At 43.8% G+C, this 17748-nt stretch overlaps 1 protein-coding gene across 1 annotated transcript in view; it reads left to right on the plus strand.

Moving 5' to 3' along the window:
* The window catches only part of CD58 (CD58 molecule), a 45215-nt gene that overhangs the window by 18258 nt on the left and 9209 nt on the right, over positions 1-17748 (plus strand). Inside the window, exons 3-5 of the mRNA XM_029226962.1 lie at positions 3713-4009; positions 10930-11199; positions 16548-16619. Coding sequence (XP_029082795.1) covers positions 3713-4009; positions 10930-11199; positions 16548-16619 — 639 coding nt within the window. The remainder of the gene's footprint in view (positions 1-3712; positions 4010-10929; positions 11200-16547; positions 16620-17748) is intronic.

Below are 17748 nucleotides of genomic sequence, written 5' to 3' on the forward strand. Positions count from 1 at the left end.
ACAACTAGAGAGCCTGTGCGCTGCAACTACTGAGCCTGCGTGCATGCTCTAGAGCCCACGCGCCATAACAAAGAGCCTGCACGCCGCAATGAAAGATCCTGCGTGCTGTAACTAAGACTCAACGCGGCCAAATAAATAAATAAATATTTTTTAAAAGAATCCCAGGACTCAAGTGAAAATGCGCAGAGGAATTTGTGGCTGGGAGTTGGGGGAGGTCCCATTTCATTAACCCAGTAGTTACGGTTACCATATTTTCTAAATCAAAAATCAGGTCACTTTGTCTGCAAAATATTTGAGTTCCACTTCGGACTTCAAGCCCTGTGAGAAGAACTATCAAAACTGGGTATAATGATGATGTTTTTTAAGACTGCAAGAGTCTTTGAAATTGGAAACAAACACAGTACACATAGGTATTAGGTACCCTCGTATCTTTCAAAAGAAAAGGTCATTCAGTATTCTTCCAAACAAATAAACCTCTAACAGTTAAAAAAATTCTGTCTAGCACAGAATATCTGTTTAGGCAATCACTGATATATTTTCCCCCTACCTCTATCTCTCTCTACTTCGAAACAGCAAAAACTCACTCTATGCCCAGTTCTCACACAGCCAGGGTCACCTACAGTGAATGCATTGATGGTGGCCTGAATCATTGAAAGAAAAAGAGGGAAAACCCTGTTGAAAGCCTACTTCATTTCAGCCATTGTGTAAAGACTCTCAGTCTTATTCAAACCTCAAAACAATCTTTTGTGGCAGGCATCATGATTTGTTTTTTAGGCTGAGGAAACCTAGTGTGGCGAGAACTTTTGAAGGTTCACCCTGGGCGCATCTGCCTTGAAAGTCGGTGCCCTTTTCATTCTGCCCTCTGGCATGGTAAGGTAGCATCCCTGTGGTCCCTTTTCTGACCATTCACTGTTATCAGCAAAGTAACCAACTCACTGCTGACTCCTTTCCTTAGCTGCTGTTTGTTTGCTCATTCTTTCATTCGTTCAGGGTGTGTGACCTTGAGAAAAAAAATCACTCTCCTTTCTCCTATTCTTTTTCATTGGAAACAGTCATATTGGTAACTTACCTTAGGATCAGTCTTGGAGGTGCAACAGAAAAGACTTTACTATAGGAAGGAAATGGTAGACATAGCATCTACAAATGTAATGAATCCCAAATCTGTATCTTTCCCTGGGAACCCACAGACCTGTGGACCCCGCAGCCTCCTGGACAGCTCCACGCAGATGTCTTACAGGTCGCTTATGCTTAGCATCCATCAGTCAGCTGACGTCTGGGTGAAGAGGGGGAGGAGAGATGGCCAAGCAGACAGAGGAAGAAGTGCCTCTGAGGAGGCAGGTCCTGAATCAGGAAGGCGCTTGGCGTGTCTGAGGAAATAAAAGCAGTTCCAAAAGGCTCGAAGGAAGAGAGCAAGGGGGGAACGGGTGGGGAATGAGGCTGGAGAGGCAGGCAGGGGCCAGACCACAGGGTCTGTGAGTGAGGGGCTGGGCCATGTCAGGTCTGTTCTGGTCCCTCAGCTACCATAAACTTGCTGAGTGACCTTGAGCAATTGATATGTCTCCCGGGGCCTGAGAGATGGAGTTAGCAACACCACTGCACAGGGATGTGGAGAGGATTAAAAAGGGACACAAGTACGTGAACACGTAACTGGCAGAGGGTAAGCATTCAGTAACATTTTCGTCCATTTTTCTTGGTGCCCTGTCCTTTCACCTGTGAAATGGGGGTAATTTGACTGACTAATTGTTGGAGTTTCTTCCAGCTCAAAATGACTATGATTTTTTCTGAACTGGTCTCCCCCTTTTTCCACCGTTAGCTCCATTCCAGTCTTTTCTTCTTCCTGTTCTCAAGCCCAGGAAACATCACCTTCCCCTGGGAAAGACAGAAGCCAGCTTTATGCAGCCAGGGAGGGGCAGTTCAACTGAGACCTCTCCTCTTCCTCCACCACCCTACTTACTCTCATCCGTTCATTCATCTATTCATTTACAAGACATTTCGAGCCGCCACTATTGTGTGTGGATAGACTCTCACCCCTCAAATCTTATTCCTCTTCATGCCTTTTCATGGGCTCTGGTTGATTGGGAGAAACAGTACATGGTCAGGAAAGCCACAGAAGGATGCTGGTGTATTGCAGGCAGCCTCCCTGGATTAAGGGAGGTGGGTTCTAAAAATCCTTGCACATAGACAAATGGGGCGTATTTGCTTCTTATTTGAAATTACTGGATACAATTGCCTGCAATTGGTCTATTTAATATTTTTGATTTTTCCTGTGCTCTGTCAATTACCCTGATTGCTTCTAGGTAAAAACTTCAATCATCAAGTTTTAATTTCTCTTTTATGTCTCTCCCCTAACAGCTGCTCTTCTCTCTTAACAAGAAAGTCAAGTCTGGAGCACGATGCGTTGAAGGCCATTTTGGGGTATCAAGAATATCCCAATCTAGTAGTAATAGTAAATGTTTAACAACCGGGTTGATGTGGAGGAGGTGGGAGGTTCCGCTTTGAAGCATGGGTCAGTTTCTCTGCTATAAATACTCCCACTGTGGTGCACTGCAAGCTCTCCAGGCTCCCCTGAACGGAGTCCGGCAGAGAGGCTAACAGTTGGTTCCAACACGCCACCGCACCCAGGCCTCGAGACCTTAATCTTCATCACACTCCCCGACTTCCTTCCTGGTCATTCTGATTTCAGTTAATGGCACCTCAGTCAGCCAGGAAAGAGGCCTGACAGTCACCATTAACACCTCTCATCCAATCACTAAATCCTGTTCATTTCCCTCTCAAATATAGAGTCTGTCCACTTATCCATCCCCACCGCCGGCGCCCTGGTCTGGTCTCCCGGTCCAGCCTTCTTTCACTGCTCCCGCACTGACTGCCCTTCTGGGTTTTCTCTGCCCTCCATCCTTACCCTGTTGACCAGTGTCCACCTTGCAGACAAAGTCAACCTACTGAAACTTAAATGTCATGCCGGTTTTCCCTGTCCGTGACCTTCCCTTTCCATTAGGATAAATTCCAAACGCTTAGCATATCTTACCGGACATGGCCCAGCCCCTCACTCACAGACCCTGTGGTCTGGCCCCTGCCTGCCTCTCCAGCCCTATTCCCCACCCGTTCCCCCCTTGCTCTCTTCCTTCGAGCCTTTTGGAACTGCTTTTATTTCCTCAGACACGCCCAGCGCCTTCCTGATTTAAGGCCTGCCTCTTCAGAGGGGCTGCTTCCTCTGTCTGCTTGGCCATCTCTCCTTCCCCTCCTCACCCTGCTGTCAGCTTGCAGACTCCTCTCACCTTCCGGCAGTTTGCTGTCCTGTGTCAGTTTCAGCGTGATTTGCTAGGAAAGGCCTTTGCCTGGGTGGCTCTCCTTGTCTGCTCAGTGTCTCCTCCCTTGAGGGCCTGGAGTGACACCTGTCTTGTTTGCCGCCATATTCCCAGCATTGCCCACAGTACCTGGCACGTAGTTGGTGCTCCATAAATGTTAAATCCATTTCTTGGATTTCTGCGGGCCCCAGTTCCCTATTAAAGAATAAACTCTTACAGGGTCAGGCATGTTCTCCTTCCTATACTTTTTATCAGCAGTTTATCAGCTTAGTACAAAAAGTAGCTAATGGATAATTTTACCACTAAATTTAATCATTTTCCCCCCACAAGGCATCTTGGAAGATAATTTTCTGCTTTTGATCGAGTCATGTTATCTTCCCTAACCAATTTCTTTTTTTTTCTCCTAGATTTCATTAGCTGTGATTCCCAAGTAATATATGGAGCTGTGAACAAGAATGTAACTTTATACACATCAAGTTTTAAACCCTTTAAGGAGATTGTGTGGAAAAGAGGAAAGGATAAAGTTGTAGAATGGGATGACCAATCTGAAGTCAGAGCTTTTCTGTCTTTTAAAGATAGAGTTTACTTAGACACTGTGTCGGGGAACCTCACGATCTGCAAGTTAACACCATCAGACGAAGACGAGTACGGAATTGAATCCCCAAGTGTTAGAAATAACAGCAAGTTCACCCTCAGAGTGATCGGTGAGTATGCCGTGAATTGGTTTGTTCAAATGGCAGATTTCTAACTATTTTAAGAGACTAATACTAATCATTGGTTTATGAGAAATAAAGATTAGTCATCACCTGTTGTCAGGGTTTTCCTCTCTTTCCGGTACACAGGAGCCACTTTCAGCTCCCTTGTCATCCTCTTGGTGAGGAGAGGATGTGACTGAGGTCCGGAGAACAGCACAAGTTGGGCAGAGCTGCTGGCAGCAGCATCCCTCGTCTTGCTGGGAATGGGAAAGGGATGTAGTGGCATCAGTGAGCTCAGAACTCTGAACCATGGATAGTTGGTGCTCTATAAATTACAGTTCCTGCTTCCCCTTGCAGCTCACACAGGAGGTGGGATTTTTTTTTTCCTCCTCTTACCACTTTAAACTGGAACTGGGGATAGGATACAGGTTCCTCTGTGCTTCTCGCTGATGTTTCCAGGTTATTCTCCTTCCCTCATCTCTAAAGCGCTTTCCTTGTTGCAGTCATCCAGAGGCTGATGGGTACACTTTAATGTTTCTTTTTTTCCCCAGTTTTATTGAGAAATAATTGACATCCATCACTGTACAAGTTGAAGGCGTACAGCGTGGTGGTTTGATTTACATGCATTGTGAAATGATTACCACAATAGGTTCAGCTAACATCCGTCTTCTCATATAGATACCATAAAAAGAAAAGAAAGAAAAAAGGAAAAAAATGTTCTTCCTGTGATGAGAACTTAGTATCTTCTCTCTTAACAACTTACCTACATACCATACAGCAGTGTTAGCTATAGTCACCATGTGGCACATTGTATCCCTAGTGTTCATATATTTTATAACTGGAAGTTTATACCTTTTGACCACCTTCCTCCAAATCCCCTTCCTCCCACCCTCCACCTCTGGTAACCACAAGTCTGATCTCTTTTTCTATGAGCTTGGTTTTTTTCTTTTTACATTCCACTAAATCTAAAAAGATTTCTAGAGATTTCTCTCTTTTTAGAGATCATACAGTATTTGCATTCTCAAGTCTGATTTATTTCACTTAGCATAATGCCTTCAGGGTCTATCTATGTTGTCACAAATGGTAGGATTCTCTCACTTTTCTTTTATGGCCGAATAATAGTCCATTTATATATACCACATCTTCTTTATCCATTCATCTGTTGATGGACACTTACAATGTTTCCATGTCTTGGCTATTGTAAATAGTGCTGCTAAGAACATCACCCCAATATTTCCTGATTATTTTAGTGCCTGGCTCCTTTTCACTGTTTCTGATGTTCCTGCTGTCATAATTCTTGGTGCTTTTGTAATATTTAAATAAAAGTTCTTTCTAATATCCTGACTTCTTAGTCCTTGCTCTCCTCTCCTGTAATGATCTTCTCCTTCACTCTGTCTTACCTCTCCCCACAGATATAATGTAGAACTTGTCTTTACCAGTGATTCCATTCCCTCCATCACCTCAGTATCTCAGTTCCACTTCCTCTGCTGGAAGCTCAGTTCCTCTGCTCTGACAACTCTGACAGTCCTTCCCCGACTGATGTCCTCCCTGCCCTCCTTCTGCAGCCCCAGTGCCGTGCTCACTCCCTGGGCTCACTCTGTTGCAGACACACCCAGCTTCTTTGCTCCTTTTCTGATTGGTCATGCTCAATGATTGAACTTTGACTGGACGAGCCCAGTCCAGCCAGGTTCAATCCAACGTTCTGTGCTCACGCCTTGTAGCTGCAGAAAAGCACATCACCTTGCAGAGTCCCACGCTTTAAAATTCTGATGATTTACTGCAGCTAAACCCAATATGTTCCTAGTGTCTTCACTCACCCACTCCCAGCAGTTTACCTTTTCTCTCCTCAAACCTTGAAGACCTCCTTCTCCAGACCCACTGCTCAGCTGAAGGCTTTGCTTCTTGTTTCACTGAGGAAAACGAGCAACCAGAGGAGAACTTCGACAAGCTCTCACCACCAGCCTATCTGCTTACCTGTGCCTGACCCTGTATCCCCTGTTCTCTACCATTCCTGTTCGGCAGTTCTTACTTTCAGCTTGCTGAGTTCTCATCTGGAGCCAAACCCTCTACTTGTGCCCTGGATCCCACCTCCTCTCATTATACTCAGGGATGTCACTTCTGTAATTCTACCCACTCTCTCCTTACAGTAATTTCCTCCAGGAGATAATGACTCATTCCCATCAGCATACAAATAAGCGATTATCTGTACCATCATTGCAAGCCCTCTTCTGGCCCCTCTACTCCTCCACCTACCACCCACTTTTCTGCCTTCAGTTTATAGAGAATCTACTGGAAGAGCTGTCTACCTACCCCCTTTCTCCTATTCACTTTTAAGCTACTCCAAACAGGCTTTCATCCCCACTGCTGTACCCAAACTCCTCATGACTTCCTCATGAATAAATCCAGTGACTCATTCTCCATCCACATCTTTCTCTCAGAAGTTTTTGAAACAGCTTATCACCCCCTCCTCTGTGAAACATCTTCACCTTAGCATCCAGGCACCACCCGACTCTAGTTTCCTTTTAAGTCACTAACAGTTCCTTCTCAGTTTCCTTTGTTGGTTCGTTCCCTTATCCCCTTGCATCCCCCAACCTCTTTGTTTTAATTTATTTTTGGCCGCGTCGGGTCTTCGTTGCTGCGCGCGGGCTTCCTCTAGTTGCAGCGGGCGGGGTCTACTCTTCCTTGCGGTGCGTGGGCTTCTCACTGCGGTGGCTTCTCATGTTGTGGAGCACAGACTCTAGGCACACGGGCTTCAGTAGTTGTGGCACGCGGGCTCTAGAGCGCAGGCTCCATAGTTGTGACACACGGGCTCAGTTCCGTGTCCCCTGCATTGGCAGGCAGACTGCTAACCACTGCACCACCAGGGAAGCCCCTCCCCCAACCTCTTAGCATTGGCGACTTCAAGGCTTAAGCCTTAGACCTCTTCCCTTCTCTGCCTGCATTCACACCCAGGTGGGTGGGCTTATCACATGTCAGGGCTTTAAATAGCATTCAGTGTTGATAATGCATAGATTTAGAGCTCTAGCCCAGACTTCCACTGAGCTCCTTAGGTGTTTATCTGACTGCCTACTCTGTCTCCACTCAGATATCTAAGTGGCCTCTCAAATCTCACATGTCCAGCAGTGAGCGCGTGACCTTTCCCTCAAAACCTATTCCTCCCCAAACCTTCCCCCTCTTGGTTAATGGCAGCTCCATCCTTGCAGTTGCTCAAGCTGAAACCTTGGTATCATCCTTGACACCTCTCTTTCTCTTGAACACCATATTCACTCCACCAGAAAATTTTGTTGGTTCTGCCTTCAAAATATAACCGGAATCTGACCACCTCTCATCATGTCCTCTGGTCTGATCCAGGACTGCTTCATTCTCACCTGGAGAACTGCAATAGCCTGCTAATTGGTCTCCCAGCCTCCACCCTTGCCCCTCTACAGTTTAATTTTAAACACAGAAGCCAGAGTGGTCTTCTTAAAACAGAAGTCAGATCACATCACTCCTCTGCTTAGAACTTTCTCGTGGCCCCGTCTGACTCTGAGTTACAGCTAAAGTCTTTACAGTGGCCTACAAGGCTATATGAGATCTGGCCCCTGTGACCTCCCCTTGCTTTTCTCAGATGTCCTAGTAATGCTTTTGCCTCATAGCTGCCTTTTCTGTGCCGCCACCCAGCACAGCTCAACCTGTACCCATCTGTCCCCTCTGCTGCGTCACAGTTTCACTTGTTTTATCCAAGATGTGGGTATAGTTCTAGGCCTACTTCCTCTATGTTAAAGGGTGTTTTAGGAAGATCCAACTGGTGGCAAACTGTGTAAGATGGTTTCCAGGGGATGGAGAAGACGCAGAGTGCAATATAGCAGTTCAAGTCTGAGCTGTTTGAGGTGGTCTCAGTGGAACAGGATATAGCTGGGTGAACAGCTGTCCCTCACCGGTTCAGCTACCCAGTATCGGAGACAGTGGGAGGAAGAGAGAATTTCTCTGTTGTTCACCGTTGTACCCCCGGAGCCCAGCAAAGGATTTGAATAGGTAATGGGCACTCAGCAGATACGGAAGCAATTGGTCAGGATGATTGGGAGGTGGGATGCACAATTTACAGTGATGGGGGGGGGGGCTCTCAGACTGTGTGACTGGTGTGTCCAGGAGATGATGAACTCCTTTTAGATAAGTGAAGCTTGTTAAGGTGTGCAGGCATCCTGTTAGAAGGATCAGTCAATGCCTTTGAAGAAGCAAAAATCCTTAAAACCTGCAAGCTGGAGATTTGGCAGTTGTAGGGCAAGCAAACAAAAAGATTGATTCAGAATTTAAATTAGAATAGAATGCATTTTACGAGCCCCTGTATAGAGTTTGTAAAACTGAATTGGAAACTTTTAAGTTTCTCTTTTTAAAACTTGATGAAATGTTTGAAAGTAATAATTTTTAAATAATTTAAATTTAAAACTTCCATGGTGACTCAACAAAGGTGCTTGATTTTGGTAGTGAGACTAAGTGGATAGTCCTTAGGAAGCTCAGCAAAGGCCTGCAGAGGAGCAAGGTGCAGGGGAGGCGAGTTTCAATCAGGGGGCACTGAGTGATATTGGCCGTTAATGTGTTGACTTCAAGTTCTGGTTTGGGAATCTGGGTTTTAGCCTGTGGGAGTGGAGAGCCACTGTATCTGATACTGGAGCAGAGAAGTGCCTTGATGAAATATATTTCTGGAAGGTTAATCAGATGGGAGGTATCTACGGTGGATTAGGAAGAGGAGACGCCAGGTTGGAAGCTACTGTGATCATCCAGGTAGACAGAGGTGTTAGTAGTAGATGTTTGGAAAGGAAAGAATCAGAAGACACTTCCAAGAAAGAGTTAATAAGATTTAGATTTTGGTTATAAAAATACATACGTGAATGTCAAAACGATTAGTCATACTTCTTTTTCTTTAGAAATGAGGAAGTCATACTTCCATGATGGTATGTTAAGACTAAACTAATAAGACTCAGTAACCTTCCGGAGACACCAGCCCCTTCAGAAAGGATACTTTAGACAGGGCATTTCCTGGTACCTCTAGGTTCAGAGCATCTACATCCTTCTGTGTAAGGGAACACCTGGCTTTCCTCCTTCCCTCAAAGTCCCCTTAAAAATTTCCACCATCAGCATTTAATAGTCCTTGCCCATCCTCTTATAACCTTTATTGCATGGAGGCTGGTAATGTTCATATAAGTACAATTAACTGCTCTATCCTTAAAAGGTGTGGACTGGCATATGACTTTTTATTAAAGTTTATGGACATATAGAAATGTCATCAGATATGTATAAGAAATTCTCATTTCTTACAGAATAGTGAGCTGAACTCATTAATTATAAATTGACTAAGTTGTCTTAGGGGTGAAGTAGGCACATTTCTTGCCAGTTGCTTAAGGCACAGATGTAACTAACATTTGTTAGATTATAGCTGTGGTAAGTCCCGTCATGGGCAGCGAGACTTTGGCTGAACTAGGTCCCGTCATGGGTAGCGGGACGTTGGCTGAACTAGATCGATAAACTAGAATCTGTAACAGAACAGGTGAACTTTTCATCTCCCAAACTGAAACTCTGTACCCATTAAACACGAACTCCCCATTCCCCCCTCCCCCAGTTCCCCGGCAACCACCATTCTATTTTCTGTCTCTAAGAATCTGGCTGCTGTTAAGAACCTCCTATCAGTGGAATCGTGTAAGATTTATTCTTTCGTGACTGCCTTATTTCACTTAGCATAACATCTTCAAGGTCCATCCGTGTTGTAGCATGTGTCTGAATTTCCTTTCTTTTAAGGCTGAGTACAAATGGGATTTTGAATGATCGTGGTTAGGATTATCTGTGGTGGGTTTCCAGTAGACCATGGGATTCTGAAGTGGTTAGTAGAAGAGGCTCCAAGTTGCTGCTTGAGCACTGGGTCCAGCAGTCATTTCTGCTCAGGACCTGTTCTTGGCCAAATCATGAAGCATGGCTTCTGGGCCTTCCAAGTGTCCCCTCACCTTCCTTATCCCTTTTCCCTTGAAACCAAGCTTCGTTGGTGCCTGCCTCTGCCACAACTCACCACTCGTCACCCTGCTTACTGAGAGCAGGTAGTCTACAGTGAATACACACTTGTGTGTGTGTATGTGTCTTAGAGTTCTTTTAACTAAAGAACACAACTTGAAGGCAACATGTAATGAATTATGTGAGCTAGATTAATCCTAATTTAGAAATATATATTTCTAATATATTTATATATATATAAAATATATATAAATATATATTATATTCTTCAGATATAAACTGTCTCCTCTTTGTGTGTTAAGAGGCACTTCACTTAGTTACGGAGAGCCGCTTACTCAAGCATGCAAATATTTTTAGTAAAACATGGCAAAAATCTTTTGGCTTTCGGAACTCTTTGGATTTCAGAATCGAGGATAAGGCATTTGGGGCCTGTATCTATGTTGAATTTGAGCAGATAGATCTGACCCAGAAGAAGAGAGAATTCCCTCCCCTTGGTGCTCAAGGGGGTGGACTGCTCGTCTTTTCAAGCTCATAAGGAAGTTGGGAGCTCTTTCTTTTCTTTTTTTTTTTTTTTTTTAAATTTTTGGCCGTGTTGGGTCTTTGTTGCTGCGCGCGGGCTTTCTCTAGTTGTAGCAAGCGGGGTCTAGTCTTCATTGTGGTGCACGGGCTTCTCATTGCAGTGGCTTCGCTTATTGTAGACCACAGACTCTAGGGTGTGGGCTTCAGTAGTTGTGGCGTGCAGGCTCAGTAGTTGTGGCGCATGGGCGCAGTTGCTCTGCGGCATGTGGGATCTTCTTGGACCAGGGCTTGAACCCGTGTCCCCTGCACTGGCAGGTGGATCCTTAACCACTGCGCCACCAGGGAAGCCCCTGGAAGCTCTTTCTGAATTTGCAGGTGAGGAGTCTATATTACTCTTTTCTGTACTAAACGTTACTTTTTTTTTTTCCCAGAGTCTCTTCCATCGTCAGCACTATCTTGCACATTGATTGATGGGAACATTACACTCCAGTGCGTGATCCTGGAAGATTACAACACCCATCTAGAACTCATACAGTACTCCTGGGACTGTCCTTCAACAATACAGTGTCAGAGTGGCTCAAAACCATCTGAAGTGTATGTTACGAAGGAAGGTGATCTATCACAGGAAATTCAGTGTATCATTAGCAATCCATTATTCAGAAGGACAACATCAATCATTTTGTCAACGTGTGTCCCAAGTGGTAAGTGACTATGTGTGTCACGGTAGAGATCCTATATACAAGTGGGGTTCATGGACCTACATACAAGTAGTGGTTCATGAATTTCATACCACAGATGCAGTAACTAACATACATTTCATAAATTTGAAACTTAAATTGACTTACAGTTTTCACAGACACTCTATTACAGATATAAAGCTAATATTTTTTAGTCCTTTCTGTGTCAAGTACCATTCTAATACATATGTTAATTAATTCCATCCCCACGCAGTCTAGTAATTATCCTTATTTCATGAGGAGAAACCAAGACATAGTTGGGAGTTTAAGTTGCTTGTCCAAGGTCAACAGCCAGTAAGTGGTAGAGCCTGGTTTTGAAATCAGGCCATCTGGCTTCAGAACCCATGCTCTTAATTATTCACAATACTACTTCCTGATATCCTTCATTACCATTGTGTTCTTCAAGGTTGCACACGTGCAACAGGAAGGTGCCTTCAGGGACTTCCCTGGTGGTCCGGTGGTTAAGACAGCAAGCTCCCAATGCAGGGGCCCCAGGTTCGATCCCTGGTCAGGGAAATAGATCCCGCATACATGCTACAACTAAGAGCCCGCGTGCCGCAACTAAGAGCCCTCGTGCAGCAACTAAAAGACCCCACACGCGGCAACGAAGATCCTGTGTGCCATAACTAAGACCCAGCACAGCCTAATTAATTAATTTTTTTAAAAAACTGCATTCAATACGTTTGTCTAGGCTAACGCTTGGTTAATAGCATGACAATCTGTCTCAGCTATGGTCTTTTTATGTTGCTTAAGTATCATGTATATTTGTAATTTACAATTCTTCTTATCTGTTTTATACATTATACCCCCAGTTTATAAACAGACGGATCAGTAATTTGAAAGTGGTTCACTAAAGCGTAAGAGATAAAAATAGTAAATACTGTATTTCAGGATAATATCACAATTGTGAGGTGTGAGCAGGATTCTAGGGCAGATAAAAGATGTGAGTCTCCTTGGGCTGGGGTAGGGTGATTCCGTGAATAAATGTTTTTCTTTTTTTTTTTAATATTTATTTAGGTCACTTAAGTAATGGAAATAGAATAGAAATTTAAGTCTCCCGATTTCTGGAGGTTTTTTCCCATGACACCACCCTGACTCTTTATATTATATTATCTCAAAATAAATCAAATCAAAAAAATTTTTTGGACTGATTCACAGGAATTGGCTAGTGAGAACCATACCATGTTAAATGAAAATACAGACTGTGGAAGATTTTGTAGGACTGAAGATCAAGTTTCTTCAATAAATAAATTATACGGGGAAGAAAAAGAGAGGTGATGGGGGGACTTAAAGTTTAAGGAAATTTAAGAAACATATCAATTAATTGCAATGTATGGACCTTATTAGGTCTTGATGCAAACAGAAAAGAGTAAAAAACAGGAGCAATTTAAACAGCGATTCCATGTTTGATGATGTTGAACACAATTTTTTAAGTCTGACGATGCCATGGTTATGTTTTACAAAGAATCCTTATCTTTCGGAAATACATACTGAAATGCTTATAGCTTAAAAATTGTGCTCTCTGGAGTCAAACGGGCTCGCACCTCTAATTGCTCCATAGCAAGTGGGAGGGGAGAAGGAGAGAGATGAAGCCTGATCCTCCCCTTTAAAGATCAAGTGTAGCATGCATCACTTCCATTCACACCCCCTTGACCAGTCTGAGTTCATGGCCACATCTAGCTGAGGGGGGCTGAGAAGTGCCATCTTTTGCTGGCCATGTGCCCAGTTAAAACACAGGGGTTCTCTTCCCAGAGTGAAAAAGAGAGATTGCTTATTGGGGAACAACAGATACTTCTACCACAATGTACTACAAAATGAATATAACTCATACCATTTTAAAACATATACAAAATCTAAAAAACTTAAAGAATGACATAAGTAGTAAAAATAGATAGAGGTTCTAATTTTTTTTGCACCTCATTGCTCATCTTATGTTCTCCCTGGGGTTATGTGCCTAACTTGGAAACTCTTGGTCTAAGCAAGAGAAGATGGTGTCTTGGACTAGTAGAGTTGGGAGAAGTGGTTCCGATTAGGCTACATTGGAAAATAGAAACAGGATTTTCTAATGGTTCAAGTGGAAGAAAGGTGTCTAAAAAGAAATACTCAGATGACGCCTAGATTTCTGGCACAAGCAACGGAATGAATTGTGTTGCTATTGGACTGGAAAGCAGGGCAACAGCAGGTGTGTGGAAGAAATAGAGTTTGGTTTGGGACATGTTGTTTGAGATTCCCGTTAGATTTCAAATGGAGACGTCAAATACGGTCCTGTGATTTATAAGTCTAGGTCTCTCGTGAGTGGTTAGGGCTGGAGATGGAGATTTGGGCATAATCAGAGTACAGGAGGCATTTAAAGCCTTGGGACTAGGAGAGATCATGTGGAGAAGCAGTCATCAGAGAGGGGTGCTGAGACTGAGTCCTGAGGACTCCCGCATGTAGGGGCTGTGAAGGGCAGAGGATCCAGCAAAGGAGACTGAAAAGGATCACTAGGGAGGAAGGCAGAAAACCCCAAGAACTTGGTATCTCCAAAGCCGAGTGAAGAGAGAGCGAGCGACTGTCAGTGCACCGGCCAGGTCAAGAAGGAAGAACGTCATTAAGAACTTGTATCATTGTTGTTTCATCTCCCCTAAATCTCTGCTGTCCCAAAGCGATGACGGCATCTGGCATCATCCCGTGGGAGAAAGGATTTTGGAAGGGACTGTATCAAGTAGCGTTAGATTCAGCTGTTTAAAAACATTTTTTTAAATATCAGTGACTTAAAAATGTAGATTACTTCTTTCATGCTAAAAAAAAAACATTGGGGAGGGAGGGATAAATTATGAGTTTGGGATTAAAAGATACACACTATTGGGCTTCCCTGGTGGCACAGTGGTTGAGAGTCCGCCTGCCGATGCAGGGGACACAGGTTCGTGCCCCGGTCCGGGAGGATCCCACGTCCCGCGGAGCGGCTGGGCCCGTGAGCCATGGCCGCTGAGCCTGCGCATCCGGAGCCTGTGCTCCGCAACGGGAGAGGCCACAGCAGTGAGAGGCCCGCGTACCGCAAAAAAAAAAAAAAAAAAGATACACACTACTATATATAAAATAGATAAACAAGGACCTACTGTATAGCCCAGGGAACTATATTCAATATCTTGTAATAACCTATAATGGAAAAGAATCTGAAAAAGAATGTATATATATGCGTGTGTGTGTATATATATGTGTATATGTGTATATGGTTGGCCAAAAAGTTTGTTCGGGTTTCTCCATAACATCTTACAGAAAAGGTAAAATACATCAGGTATATCACTGTGCTGTATACCTGAAACTAACACAACATTGTAAATCAACTATACTCCAGTTTTTTTTTAAAAAGGATAAATGATGAACTTTTCTCAACTAAAAAAAAAAATAATAATAACTGGAGGTAGGCAGCCCTGGGCACATTGCCACTTTATGCAGTTGTGTGGTCCAGCTCCTGCACCTTCCCTGCTATCTCAGGCAGTGGGACCCAGGGAGGGGAAGATGGTGTGTCTTACCCCTTTCAGGGAGACTTTTGAGAAATACCACACGACGCTTCTTGCATCTCACGGCCCAAAACTTGCCACATGGTTAAACCTTGCTACAAGAAAGGCTGAGAAACTAATCTTTTAGGGGAGTGGTGGTATGCCCAGCTGAAAATCTGAATTCTTTTATTAAAGAGGGGAGAATGGGTGTGGGGAGCAACTAGCGGTTTCTGGCCAGGGGCCTCTCAAATCAAACCAATGGATTATTGCCTATTTGCTCTAACCGACCTGTGTTCCTACTAAGAGGAAAGGGTGTGTGTTCATACTCTCATTCGTTCTTTCGTTTTCTCTCTCCCCTTCCCTCTCCTCCCCTCCCCTCCCCTCCCCTCCTCTCTCCTCCTCTCCCCTCTCTCTCATCCAGGCTGTACCTGCCGTGAGTGACCCCACCCTCTCGCTTAGCAATGTGTGGTGATTGTTTTGCCATGTCCTCAGTATTCTGCCCTTAGATTTTTAGTAGGTGGATAGAGTCCACCTCATGAACACACATCATTCTTTTCTATTGTGGACACTTCGGTTGTTTCAGCTTTTTGATATTGTAAGACTGTGGTAAATATCTTTGTGCCTTTTTTGGAGGGAGGAGAGGGGCACATAACTGATAGTTTCTGTAGGTTAATATCTTAGAAATGGAATTGCAGGACCAAAGGACGTTAGTAGAGATTCCAATAGCATCAACTCAGTAGGTTCATGGCAAGCGCTAATAGCTGTTCTTAAGTGTATTGACTCAATTAATGCTCACAATTACCCTAGGAGGCATATTTATCAGTTCCATTTATAGTGATCCCCAAGAGGAAACTGAGGCACTGAGAGGTTAGAGCACTAATCCAACGTTGTCGCAATGATTTGGTGAGCCTGTAGGCACATCATTTAGCACAGTGTCAGCGGCTGTATGATGAACATTTCTCAGGCTTGCAATGCATGGCTGCCACATTGCCCTGCCAAGCACACGATACCAAGCTGTGCTCCCACCGGCAGGACAGGACGGCTGAATAGTGGACTATTTGCTGCTTTTAATAAACAGCACTGGGCCTGATATGTATCAACCTTGTGCATATAAGTTTATTTAGAAACACAGTCGATTCTCTTTATTCACGATAGTTATGTTTTACGGTCACTGTAAACACAGAATTAGTGCATGTTGAACCACTGCTCCCAGGGGAGATAGAGGTTTAGGCTCCTGCAAGCCTCCGGTCACAACATTTTTGGCAAGGAGTCAATACAGAACCTTGCTTTATGTGTGCTTCTGTTTAAAGACACCTTATTTAATATATGTGGTTGATGCATGAACAGTGAATTCACAGCACCATAACTGATGCCTAAATGAAGCTTATCTAACACGTGTGTTTTCTCTGTAAGGCACACACAGCCTTCTTATGCTTGGGAACACGAGACAGCATTTCAGCACTGTGCTTGGGGGCTGTTTTAGACAGTGAAATAGACAACAAAAAAGTACAAAAATGGGAAACACATGGCACTAAATAGACCACAAATAGGGCACATGTCTACAGTACAAGGGCTAAAACACAGGGGCAGAGCATTGCCTTGAACCTCAGCCTGGGAATGTGGACATCAGGCAACGCAGGTTTCACCATTCTGTGGCCCATGTCAGCGCATGACCGTGAAAGCGCTGCAGGTATTGGTTTGGGGAGTACAAATAAATTTTAGCAAGTAGATAAATTGCAAATACGGAATCTACAAATAGGATCAACTGTATCTCTGTTTTGGTCAGTTCCAGCTAATTGTCTTTCTTTCTTTCTTTCTTTCTTTTTTCAGACAATACAAGGCACAGGACTGTGCTTTTCGCCATACTGCCAGCACTAATATGTGGTTTGCTGTTTTTAAAATGTACGTATACTTCCTTTTTTAAAAATAATAAGTTTTCAAACTGGAATTGGTTTTTCAAAGGCCAGAAAATGATTAATTTGAAGATGAAAACAAAGTTTGACATCTTAGGTGTTTCGAAAGAAACAGAACTTTTTTGTTGTACTTGTTGTCTGCGGTTGCTGAGTGTGTCGGGTTCCCCAAGATTCTGCGTTATCTTGAGGTGGCATGAATCCTTGGGCCATAGAGAGCTGTACAGGAGTGGGAACACAGCCGAATATACTTAGGACTGTTCCACAGCCTCATATCTGTGGCCCACCTCAACATATAGTTATACTTCTGGTCTCAAGCCAGATTTTGCAAAAAAAACCTCTTACTCTTGGCTGCCATGGTCATAATTTTCATGACTTATAGCCCAGAAGGAGGTCCCAGGTAGGAAGGAGCATTTGTTGAGTCAGGTGACATGGAGTGGGTAAAATGACCTGGTATTACCTGTGTTGCCTTCCTGAACCTTCCTCAGCCTCCAGAAAGGAACCCATATGCCCTGGAGAACTGGTAACCTCATCCCAGCCTGTTCTTTCCTGGTGTCAAGAAACCCCTCCTCAAGTCCCAGAGGATGTTGACTAGGCTGTAAATTTCAGAGTAGAGGTTCTTGAAGCCCCATCAGTTTCCATATCAGCCTTCGCCAAAAGGGAATTTCCGAGACTGATTTGTCACTCTCACAGGGAATGTTGAAGAGGAAGCTTTCTGCAAGGTGATGGCATCCGGGGTCCATGTCATTTCACAGTCATGTCTTGAATCAAGTTCACAGACTAGATTTAAGTTTCCCTAGACCTGCAATGTTCATTCAATACAGTGGGTACTAGCCACGTACAGTGATCTAAATATAAATTTTAATTAATGAAGATTAAATAAAATTTAAAATTTAGCTTCTCAGTCATACTAGCCACATTTCAAGGGCTCAGTAGCCACAGATGGCTAGTGGCTACCATGTGAGACCAAATAGAGAACAATTCCATCATTGCAGAAAGTTCTGTTGGTCAGTGCTGACCTAGGCTTTTTTGGGGTATTGGCACTAGAATATGATTTCCCGAAGGTTCCATTTCTATATTGTAGGTTTCAAATACCACGAAGATCCCTAAGTTATAGATTA

Source organism: Monodon monoceros, unplaced genomic scaffold, assembly GCF_005190385.1.
Source record: "Monodon monoceros isolate NGI ecotype Baffin Bay Population unplaced genomic scaffold, NGI_Narwhal_1 Super_Scaffold_18, whole genome shotgun sequence".
Classification (NCBI taxonomy): domain Eukaryota; kingdom Metazoa; phylum Chordata; class Mammalia; order Artiodactyla; family Monodontidae; genus Monodon; species Monodon monoceros.